The sequence below is a fragment of the Zonotrichia leucophrys genome, chromosome 11 (assembly GCF_028769735.1).
Source record: "Zonotrichia leucophrys gambelii isolate GWCS_2022_RI chromosome 11, RI_Zleu_2.0, whole genome shotgun sequence".
NCBI classification, from domain to species: domain Eukaryota; kingdom Metazoa; phylum Chordata; class Aves; order Passeriformes; family Passerellidae; genus Zonotrichia; species Zonotrichia leucophrys.
Genome location: NC_088181.1, coordinates 6,041,894 through 6,054,248, shown reverse-complemented (window position 1 = coordinate 6,054,248; position 12,355 = coordinate 6,041,894). Strand labels below are relative to the sequence as shown.

General features: G+C 38.9%; 1 protein-coding gene across 2 annotated transcripts in view; it reads left to right on the top strand.

The window, feature by feature from the left end:
* The window catches only part of WWOX (WW domain containing oxidoreductase), a 476,614-nt gene that overhangs the window by 305,428 nt on the left and 158,831 nt on the right, over nt 1-12,355 (top strand). The window contains exon 9 of one of the 2 annotated variants that reach the window (XM_064722812.1): nt 827-856. The exons of the other annotated variant lie outside the window; for it this stretch is intronic. Within the exon in view, the coding sequence (XP_064578882.1) occupies nt 827-841 (15 nt within the window). The 3' untranslated portion in view covers nt 842-856. Of the gene's footprint in view, nt 1-826; nt 857-12,355 lie in introns of those variants that run through there. 2 annotated transcript variants of the gene reach the window in all.

Below are 12,355 nucleotides of genomic sequence, written 5' to 3'. Positions count from 1 at the left end.
TCCTATAAGGACATATTTCTACAGCTCCAGCTGCATCACTCCTTCAGGACACAAAAACCAGACTGAACTTTGAATTTCAGCTGAAAATTGCATGAAGAAATTAAGGATCTGTCCATTACCTGCCCACTTAGACTTCTTGTCTTTAATAAGTGAAAGGATGGCTAAAAAAATATGGCACAATCTTCTGCCATATGTATTTTCTTTTCTAAATTATCTAGTCTTATAAATATTTGAATAACTTTTGCTCAGAATAAACACTTTCCTCTCAGCTTAACTCTTATGGCTCTTGAGACCATAACAATTAGATAAATTAATATTGATTTGCTAAGAAAATGCTTCTTCATCTGTTAGAATATCTCCTACTGTAGTTTAGAACAAAACTTAAAAATTCAAAAGGGTGTAGATAGCTCCTGACCATTTTCCTACTGAAAGTAATTCTGGGCAGCACTGCACAAAGTTACTGGCCTGAACTTCCTAAATCATAGATTACATAGGAAAAAATCCCAAAGGTGCAAGAAAGGGAAAGTTAGCTACACATTCAGATTAAAACTGAGCCCTAATAGGTATAACCTCCAATTTCTTTTTAGAATTCATTAGCAGTGGGGGACTTGGGTGGCTGGAGCAGAGTGATAGATGCTACTTGGAGATACCTGCTTACCAGAAACAGGATTCATCTAAATACCAGAAACTTACAAGATTTTCAATTACTTCTAACTTTCCTATTAGAAAGGAAAAGATCTACTTGTTCAAATTGCTAATTTTCCTGTGAGATATAAAGAAAAGTTACCCCTTAGGGAGAGATTTGGCAGAACCTTTTCCTTTGCAGTGTGTTGGTCTGTGATCCACCAGGCTCAGGGCTTGGCACAGGTGCTGTCTTAGCTGGAGCAGGTAAACTTTGAGGAAAAGGCAAGCAGGGAATGAACAGGACTTCAGCAAATAAAGAAACACAGATAAGTGTTGTTGGCAGCTTTACATGTATGTATCTTTTCAGCTAATTAATATGAATCTCGGTAAATTTATGCCATGCTTTTGTCCTTCAAGTCAATTCTCAGCATATGGTATGTGGATTTGACTAAGAACTCTGAAACTTCATGGTTTTCCATTTGTCCCTGAAAAAAAAAGAAAAAAAGAGAAAAAGAGAAAAGGAAGAAGATGGAAGTCAGGAAGGAGCTCATAAACCAAAATAAAACTGATATTTCATTTGTGTTGTGCTGATAGATATTGAGTTCTTCCCATAGACTTGTGCATTAAGGGTTTTGCTGAGTGAGCTAGGACACTGTCTCTTTAAGTGTTTAACAGTAATTGGTTCATGTCCTGGTGTTCATTGAAAATCCTAGACATTTCATGGAAAATCTTCTTAATGAGGGAATGAATTTTTCATTCACATTAGAAAGCTCACTCTGACAAACAATTTCTAAATAAAACTTTGGCGACATGACATCCCATATTGGACTTGACAAAGAGGACAGGTGCATTAGAATAAAACTGTATGGCGATCCTTCAAGCTGTCAGCCATGAATATTTTATTTCTTAATGAATCATCTTTGTGAAATGAACTTTCTTGTTGTAGTGTCAGTGCCATTTACAACAAAAAACCTGCTCCTTTTAAAAGGTGAACTCCTTAAAGATGCTGATGCCTGCATAAAATACTTAACCCTAGCCAAGGTATTCAGTAAATTTAATAGTGTATTTTTTTTTTCCAAAAGTGTTTGAAATGTAGTCTCATACTACCAGGTGTGACTGTCAAACACAACCTTTTGCAGTTGCAATTTTGTTAACAAAGCCATTATTCAAGGTAGATTAGCAAGGGGGTTGATCCTTATTAGAAAACCGAGAATACTTGCCTAATTATTGTTTTGATGCTTCCTTTATTTTTAATGGTATATTACATTTATTTAGGACTTGTGTGTAATAGTAGATTTATGTAAATGACTTTACATATGAAAATCATTTCCAGCAGACAAGAGAAGCTTTCACCCCCTTGTATCCCTGTTCCTTACAATGTGAACAGAATAAATCATAGGCAATCCTTGTTGGCAGTTTTGGGGTATTTTTTCCCCAAAGGTGTGAAGTCAGTGATGGCTGCAGTGGGTGTGAAGAGTGTTCAGAGCCTCCTGCAGCTATGACCCCCAGTATCCAGGTATCCCCACACTCTCTTATTTCTTTATTCTAAGAGAATACAAATGTCAGATCAGTTTATTCTTCCTCACAGTTTATTTGTCATAGTAGATTTGAATGTACTGGTTTTGCTAACAATTTTACATTCATTGAGTTATCTTTAAAGCATATATGTTTCAGCATTTTCCTTTTGTTCTGCAAAAGCAGCTTGATTTGGATTCTCTGGGGAAAGCTCAATTTTTATTGATATTAAAAATACCCATTTGATTGCAAACCTCAAAGTGGACTAGATTCAATTTAATTTACATAATGGTGTCTTCAGGGACAAAGATTGCGTGTCCTTTGTGGCATTAGTTGGTGGATGTTTGTTTCTAGCATGTGTCAAGTTCAAATTACAGGGTTTGTCATTTTACTTATAGGCTAAATGTTTTGACTCCAGGAGATGTGATTATACTCATTGTCTTTGCAGTCCCTGCCCTGTGTCCTTGCTGATATCGGATATATGTGAGCAATTGTCAGCCAGCACCCTGATCTCCATGCAAAGGTTACAGAAATCAGGAATAGATCCCTTTAGTGCTTCTCTTGCAACCTCCTCCTCATGTTCCAGTTTCTTCCTTTCCATGATGGACTTCTTGTGCAAACTTTCCTTCCAAACATCTGTGCTGTTTAAGGAAAACTTTCTCAGGTTCTGCTCTCATTGAAATCAGTAGCATCCTTACCACTGCCTTTAGCTGGAGAAAATACCTATATTGGAATAAATCACATGAGGCTCCATTTTCTTCAAGGTGGAAAAAGCCCATTCTTTATTCACATACCTCGTTTTTATACAATTTTACAGACTTTGTGTGTGACTCCAATTGGTCAGGAGATTTCTTGCAAATTACTTTATTGTTTAGTAAAAGGTTCTTACCCTGTATTGGTTGGTCACTCAAACCCCAGTGTGTACATGCAGGAAAAGTTGTTTGTGAGAGATAGTTTTCATTTTTCCATCTAACAGTGTAAAAACAGTTTATACAGGTGTCAGTTGTTTTTCACCCAGGAATAGATTGTTATGTTAATGAACTGCTCACACCAGGACTGCTTTCACATGGGAACTTGCAAAGTGTTAATTTCCCTTAGAAGAAATGACAGGCTGGCCACTGATAGAACAGAGCAGACCTGATTTTATGAAGCCTTTCTTTATGATTTTTCTATGTTACTGCAACAGGCCTGCATTCAGAAAGGTTTTATTTCCCTGGGCATTGACTTCTCACTATGTGCTTCCCATGCAGTCACAAACTGTCTGTAGGGTTAGTCAAATTATGGGAAAACCTGGAATTGCTTCACCAGGCTTCACAAGAAAGTGCCCAAACTCTGCCCTTGAAGGCTCTGTGTTTTCAGATTGCTGTTTGTGGATGAAGCCTTCTATGTGCAGGAAGCATTTATCATCAGTAATTAGTGACATCAAAAAGGGGCTGTCTGGGCCAAATGAATTCCACTGAAGTCCCTGAATGGGACGTCTGCAGCAGGCTTTGGAGAGGCTAAATGTGCCCTCACATGCTCTGAGGTGGTTTTGCTGCTTTGTTATTGCTTGTGATCCTGCAGCACCAGAGGGCCAAGTCACTTTTGCTTTGTTGAGCACCACAGAAATGCACACCTGGGGTACAAAGGCAGCTCCTGGCTGGAAGTTCACAGTCCAGGAGTAGGACAGGACACCGCCAATGCACTGAGTGGACAGGAGAGCCCAAAGAAACAAGGACACCATGGCAGATAAATCAGGGTAGGCAGTGGGTTTTAACAATCCCCAACAGCCTGAATATTCCTTTTATTGGTATGGAATTTTTAAAAGGAATTTGAGGTTGGTGGGGGTAGTGCTGTGTGCATTTGAGGAAGCACTTGCTAAACTTTGAGGCAGCCTGAAAAAGTCCAGGTGTCTCCAGAAGACACTGGAATCTTCCATAGTGGATGGGAGAAGGGAAGAATCAGTCTCTGCTGGGGACTGGTATGAGAGAAGGAGGGGATCCACTGAGAAGGAATTCCCACTCTTGGAATGTTATATTGTGTTTTATTGGGCTGTTAGGAGGGCCTGGGCTGGCCACACTGAGAGTTGCAATTCACTGGAAAGGCCCTGATCTTCAAAATTCCTATTGATTTAAATGGGACTTAATGCATTTAACAACTTGGTGATCAAGGGGCAATGATGATAACTCTCTCTTAATCTTCTTTCTCATATCTAATTAAAATCTTAGGGTTTTTTTAAGCATTCTTGCCTTTCTCTTGAAATTATCAGTCTGTCTTTATCCTTCTTCAGTTTCTAATTTTACTTGCATTTAAATACTCTTTTTCAATGGCCCAGCAAGTACTAATCAAATAAACTTTAAAAGATTGCTCCTGATTAAATTATTTTTTAATAATGAGTTCCTGTTACCAGGGAATACAGAGTTAAAAAGGTGATATCACTAAAATTAATTAGCATGAGACATGCTGGACTGGTAGAAGTGACTGGATCTTAATCAATAGCAATATGATTACACCCATGCAGCAATTATAAATTATTTAAAACAGTACCCCTAGGTTACTGACTAGTTGCCTTTAAATTAAATTCTCTGTCAATAATTGATGCAAAGAATTAATGTGAGAACACCTTCAGTTACTGAAACTTTTTTAAGGTGGCATAAAATATTGAACTGTTGCCTGTCATTAGCAGCCACCCTGTCTGTTTTGCACAGCATTGTTCTTTACTAAATTGGTCGAGAAGGACCTCCAGAGCATGAAAGATGACTAATGATCCTGATGCTGTGCTCACTCTTCTTCTAAGGACACTGACACTGAGAAATATAAATTTCATGTGCAAGGGGAACTGAAAGCTGATGAGACCAGTAACGCTCCTGCTCCATTTTGCTGCTGGAGCAGTGAAAAAAAAATGTTTTCCCTTGGTTTTTATATTATGTTAGATGAAGAAGATAAAAGGAAAACAGTCTGGAATGTGCTGATGTGTAAGTGGTGTTTAGCAGGCTGTTATTTGTTGGGAGTGGTAATTTCCTTCCCTAATGCCCAGTCATATAGGAGTTAAAAAAATTCCTTCTGTCCTCTTCCTTGGTATAAATTTTTGTTTTCTGGGGTTGAGTGTTTGGGAGCAGCTGGGATGCATGGGGTGTTAATTTTTTCAAGGAGAAGAAAGGAAATCTGATAATTGCAGTCTTGGTAATATTAGAGAGGGTGCCAAGCAGGTCCAGTGCATCTGTTGCTGCAATCAGCTGCAATCTCAGTGTGCACAGGGAGGGCATCCACACGTGAGGTTTTCATCAAAGTTTGGCCCCTTCTTTTTACTACTGACCATTATTTCTTGCTATATAAACCCCCTGATATTTGGGCAAATTAGCAAGCACTTTCTAGATTAAGGCAGCATAATTTAGGACAGTATGTGTATACTTTGAGAGGCAAAAAGCTTAAAAATCTAGAAAATAAAAGGATATTTCTAGTGACATAATTATTCAAAATCCTGCATTTGAAAATATTATTAAACCTTAAGGTCTTAGCTTATATAAATCAGAATTATTATGGAGGTATTGACATAAACTCTGAGAAGGCAGGAAGTTCATGGATGGAGCCTGGAGCTGGGAGGGGATGTTTGCTCCTGATTTTTGGCTTTTGCTTGCTTACCATGGGAAGCTGGCAAAGCTGTACTGACATGTAGACACAGTAGAAATTTAAAAAGACAGTCAGTCTTCTTGTTATCTTTTGCTTTCATTTTTCTCTTATTTTTTTTTAATTTTATTCCGTTTCCAAAATACTCATCATTTACAAATTTATTTTAAATTTGTCCCAGATTTACATATTTACACTCAAAAAATTACACTTTTGGCAATTTAGTGAATAAAGCCACTAAAATTTTCTCCTGTTGTTTGTTACAGCTGTATAAATTGCATGTCATTGAAGTTTGTTAGTACCAGTAAAGACTTGGTGTATGCCATGAACAAGTACAGATCAGGGATGGGGAAAATGCTAAGAAAAAAAAAGAAATTTTATTTATTTGCAGAGAATTTTAATGGTGTAACAGAGATATATTAAATGTTTATTAATTATAAAATAGTACTTCTCATTTTCTAACAAAAAATCCTTTGACAAGGTTTGGGATAAAACAAGTGAATTCAATATTTAAGTCGGCATTTCAGAAAAATAAATCCAAGCCAAAATGCAGGTGTTGCAGACTCCAGGGGAAGAGGAAAGGTGCTTTTCACTGTTGGAAACCTTCAGTCTAACACCCTTACCCTGCTTCAGCCCCTCTGCATTTTCTCCATGGGGAAGTGTGGAAGTCACAGGAGTAAAGATGTTATGAAGTCTAGAGATTTATAATTTTATCTCTGGTGGAATTTTACCTCCACTCTGAAATGGCAGGTTTTAACATAATTGCTAAAATTTAGGAGCACAGGAGCAGTTTATCAATGAGTCCCTTATGATAAGCAATTGGACCAAGGGCAAACACAGCAGAAAAAAGCAGTGGTCAGGTGGAGAAATCAGGAACTTCCAACCTTTCGATCTTTCCAGGTTACTGCATCCCTACACAGCAGTTCTGGTCCATTTCTGTGCTTTGCTTTCCTCATCTGTGAACAGCAAATGGTGCAGGGGGTGATGTGAGAGTTATTTAAGAGCTGGGTAGTGTTTTGGAAGTGTAAGTCTAACTTTGTGACCTTGCCTATCACTGCTGGGTGGTACCTGTAGGACATGGCTGACTGCAATACTGTGTATTTGCCTGTTTTATATTAAATTCTAGCAAAATTGAAATGACTTTTATATAATTGCAGGGAGATTAAATAATGGAGGTTTAAACTCTCCATTAACAAAAAACTGCAAACAAACCAAAAGATTCCTGGAACCTGCTGTTTGATCACTTCACTGATTTTATCAGATGTTAAATAAATGGAACAACAAGGATCTGATTTGCCTTGTAGTATTTATGATGTTTGATAAGAGTTTGCATTTGGAGACATAAAAAACTCAGCTACTATTGTGTGCTGACAGAATGTGTTTAGTCAGAGTTTCAGTCTAACTAAGCTGTTCTGGGTGCACAGGAAGACACTGTCTGTGTGTTTATCTCAGTAGCTAAAGTTTCTAATTCATAAAATAACTTCCATCCGTGTTTGTTAAAGTGCATACCAAGCCAACAGACTATTTGACAGAGTGACATCAGCAGCTGATGCACAGTTTCATGTAGCTCGACAGTACCAGGATAAAAGTTTGTGGTCTGTTTGGAGACCTGCTTATTCTTCTCTTTATCTGCACTTCTCTTTGCTGTTTTATTTCTGTTACAAGTTGAACATCCTGTGTTGGTGTAAAGGCAGTGGAGGTTTCTCCTCCCTATAGTGCAACTGCACAATCACCCTACAGAAAATACCTGACATCTCTACAGTTTAGTGACTTGGAACCTTGTCTTCCTCCGTTCATTTTTACCCTTCAATCCTTTGGCACTTGCAGAGTGGGGAATTTAACAAATGGTTAGAAATCTTCAGTCGTGCGTTGGCTCTGACTCGTGTGCAGGAGATTTCACATATATAACTCTTAAGCTGATGAGCAATTGCTCATTTTATGGATTTTTAAGCAAGCATGGAAAATATTTCAGGTTGGATAAAAATTTTGCTCGTGTCTGAAATATGAAAAATTTCACTACTTTCATGCTTTCTTTTTGTATTTTCTTTCACTGCAACACATAAATTGCATTTACTTTGTGAAACTAAAATGAGGTTGAACTGGGAAGCCATATTTCAAAACATTAAATAAAAATATATTTGACCAAGAAAATAGAAACATCAAAGAATAAAAATTAAAAGCCCCATAAATCCCATTTCATCCTTGTCCACTCCTGCTGAGCAAAAGATGACCCCAAAAGAAATGCACCTACTGAAGCAAAACGGCTATTCATTTCACTGATGTGAAAATTTCCCAAGTGGAAAATAAAATCTTAGGAGCTGTTTTGGTTTCCTTTTTTCTATTCTTATTTGGCTTCACCATACCTGGTAGCAGATAATACATGGTTTTGAGGACAGCTTTCTATAATATAGTTTGGATTAATGCTAAACACAACAATCTGAAAATTGTCCTTATTTTTTTGCTGAAAAATTGGTTAATGTGTCCAGGACAAGCACTGTGACCAGCTCAGCCATCATGCTTGCACAAGCTACTCAAGTGTTTCTTCTGCCTGACTGATTCTGTGGGAAGATCTGAGGGAGGTGGAGAACGCCATGTTAAAGTGGGATGAAATGAAATTAGAAAACAGAACAAGAAGCCTGATTGAAACTGTGTATGACAAGTGTTGTTTCTGCTTTTAAGAAACTCACGAAATCAACCATTTAGACCTCAAAAAGATCTCCGACTTCCCATGCCAAAGGTGTTTTGCGAAATCGATGACTAAATTTGTCCAGGATTTGTATTTTAATTCTCAGAATGTTCATTGACAATCTGATTAATGGGTTATTTCCGTTTATCATCTATCTCCAGCTAGTTTTTACAGAATACAGAGAGAGCGTTTTGTTCTGAAACGTGGTTACGTGACCAAAACGAAAGCACACATGAGCTGCACAATCCTACGCCGCGGCTTCAGCCGGGTTCTTCCCGTAACGCTGGGCCCGAGGTGATTTACCAGAACACATCTGCACACAGATCACACACGCATATCTCACATATCGCACATGTACATACGTGAGAACTCGTGTGTGCTCTGCATCGGTGTCATTGCTGCTCAACAAAAGAAAAAAAATCAATTTGCCTTGCTTGAATTCTTTCCACAATGAGCATAAATATTAGATCGGTGCTAATGTGCAGTGTCCAGCTTGGAAAACCACATTTCAAGGTCTGATAAATTTGCCAGAGGTAAAAATGGGCTTAAAAGAGATGTAAGAAGTACTACTGATAGAAGTAGTAAAAGGAGGCTGTAGAATGTCTATTATTATTTTTAATGCATAGTTTTTGAACAAAAATTCAGTTGTGGATTGGTCTGGTAGGTGACCCTTTGTAAAGCTTGAATCTTTAGAGAGAGAGCAGTTTGCTGCTAGCATTAATATTTTTATTTTTATTGCACTCCTCCATGGAAACAATTAATAAATGCCCTGAGAAGCAAGTGTTGGTGTTCTTCCTCTTCACACAGGGAGAGCGAGTAGCAAACAGAGAGCAAAGACTCAACACCAGAGTTTCACTCCTGGTGCTGGTGAGGTACTCATGTCGTGTTTCAGAAATTGTTTCCAAACTCGGAAATGGGGCAAATGTTTCCAGCAGCACTCTGAGGTGCAAGAGTTTAGGGTGTTGAGGACACCAGGTGGTTGGCTTGGGAGGTACAAGGAGCTCGTGGCCTTGGAGATCCCAGCTGGGAGAACACTCCACTGGCCATGGCTCCTCCAAGATAGTGCAAGGGCTCTCAGGCATTTCTGGGGCAGATGGTCCTCAGGGGGCAGGTGGAGGCTGACTTTGTTCTTCTTGAGGTTTGGTGTGATGCTTTGGGCCTCTGGAAAGCTGCAGGTGAGATGGAAAAACTTTCCTCCACTTTGTCCTTAGAAGCCTTTCCAAGTCTAAGGATTGAAAGCAAGCAGAAGTCCCCTCCACAATGACTCTGAGCCAGCCCAGTATGTTCTGGGTGGGTTTTGCTCTAAGCTGCACCTTGTGCAGCCTCAGGAAGCTTATCCTCACACAGTAGGAGCCTCTGATGGATGCAGGGTCATGGGGTCTCCTACAGGATAACACAAATCCCTCCCAGCTTCACTGGGTCTGCTGCTCCTCCCAGCTGACAGCACCAGAACATGGCCCTGCAGTGTTCCCCTGCTCCCACAGCTGTGCAAACATCCTCAGGAACATTTTCAGTGGAGCCATGGAAAGTGCTGATGGTTTGTACTCCCCTGAAATGTGGCAAATGGGCCTATGGCAGGGGGTGGGCACTGACAGGAAAAAAAGCAGGAAGGGAAAAAGCAATAGTTTCAATATTTTAAGGAAGATTACAAAATAAGAAGGAAAAATTATAACAAAACCTTAAAGAATTTTTTTGCCATTACACTGAAGAACATGGGGAGGAGGAGACACTAACCAATCTACCCATTCCTGCTCAAGCAACATGTATGTCTTTAAATTAGCTTGAATTCCTGTGGGTCATCCTGTAAATACTCTTACCTCTCCCTTAGGCAGCTGTAGAGACTCAGGCCTGGTGTCTTTACAGGAAATGACAGAAAGGAAATCTGGTTTTGGCCTTTGGGCAGAGGCAAACCTTTAGTTACAAGAGAAAAAAGGGGAAGTTTTCAGTGACCTGCTGGGCAGCCCTGCTGGCGCAGTGTCCCCAGGCATGGGGCATGGAGCCAAGCTGTGTTCCCTGGGGAATGGCCACACTCTCAGGGAGGATCTTTCCTAAATGGTCTGAGTGGCCAGGGCCCAAAAGAAGCACTGCAGGGCAGAAAATGCCATCTGAGCATCACCTTCCTGAGCTCAACCAGGATGCTTGCAGTGCCAGAAGTGAAGATGAACCAGTGTTGCTGCAACAGAATTCCATTTTCAGAAAAACACAGGTTATTTATTCCTACCTGAACCCCCCAGCTCCAAGGTAGCTCAGTGCACACAGGGAGAGGAACAGCATGGATTTAGAATGTGCTGTACTCTCCTGGCACTCAGGGAGAGCTGGGACTGGTGGCACCATATGGTCCATTTATAGCCTGGGCTCTGAGAGCTCTGGGGACTGTCAGAGGCCCCATTCCCCACAGGGCTCTGCTCTCAAAATGTGCCCAAAGCCAGCTCAGATGGTGCCCACCAAGTACCAGCAGGCAGGGGCAATACCCTCAGAACTGCACTTTTTGCCTTCCCTCTGAATACAGAAAAGAATTGTATCGTGCATCGAAAACATGGAAAAAAATTTATGTTCATGTTGTAGAAAGCATCAGTGGTGTGGTGTAAGAGGTTTTAAAAAATCCAGTATCTGCTCACAGGATGCTTGGAATATTTTCTGCACTGACATCACTTTTTAAATTAACTTACTTTTTTTCTCTCTCTTTTTTTTTTTTTTATACTTTTTTTTCCCCTTAGTGTTCAGCATCTCCAATTTTAAAGTTTAAATAGATCTATACTTTCCCCAAGGACTTATGTGCAAACTAATATTAAGATTAAAATCTTTTATGTTTGTTCTGTAGCTTGAAACAAAAAACTAGTGCATAGTCTGTTTTATCCCACTGGCTCTCTAAGGTTCAGGTATTAACATAAATACAGCCCATTAACACTTGTTCCTCTCTGTCAGGACATAAATTAAGTCTGCAGGTGTTCCATGAAGCTTTACCCTTGGTACTAATTAAGCCTTGATAATTAGGTTTGTTAAATTCAGGCCTTTAAGCTTATATTCCCTCTTTGGGTTGCCAAAATGGGGATTTGCAATATACAGGGCCCTTTTTGCTGGTTTTCTATTTTTATTTTATTTTATTTTGTCTTATTTTAGTTTTGTTTTCAACAAAACTGCGGTAGTAATGAACTCTCCTTTGCCTAGATGGTTAAAGATTCAAAAGCTGTGAAGAACTTGGATATCTGCTGATATTTACATCAGAACATTTTCTTTTGCTGGCTTTTTTGGCAGAACACAGTCATTGTAGTGGAAAGTTTCCAGTCCATATGTTAAACACACAGATGCTTCAACTAGATAAATGGTTGCAATTCCAAATGAAATATCATTGAGAAATGTACAAGTGGAGATCTTAAAATGATAATATTAAAAAATATGTTGAAAAACAATTGAAGTTTAATTTAGCAAGCGTATCCCATATAGCAGTAAGATTTTCCTTACAGAGGAAAGAGTATAGATAAAAGTTCTTATACCTTTGATTTTTGTCAAGTGTTTTAAAAGGTTCTGTTCCCAGGTCATATGGTCTCAGTGCTAAATAAAAATAATAACTGGAGAAATCTGGCTCAAAGGAATCCTCCTGGGAGGAGGGTTATTTGTAACACATACACAGAACATTAAATAGTCTAATCAAAATGGATTTTCTTGCCAGTTAATCTCTTCTCTTTTGTTTCTCCATAAATATATAGTCCATCAGATCAAATGTTTGATAAATGTCATTTTTCATCTAGAATAAATGAAACCACAGCTACAACTCTATTAGATGCACTTTTCACATCATTCATTGCAATCATGCTAACTTGATGCTAATACCTTTTATGGCTGTTTTTATCCATGGGATAGTAAAAAAAAAATATTTTTACTCAAAACATTGTTTTTTTAAAGAAATCAAAATTAAATAAATTA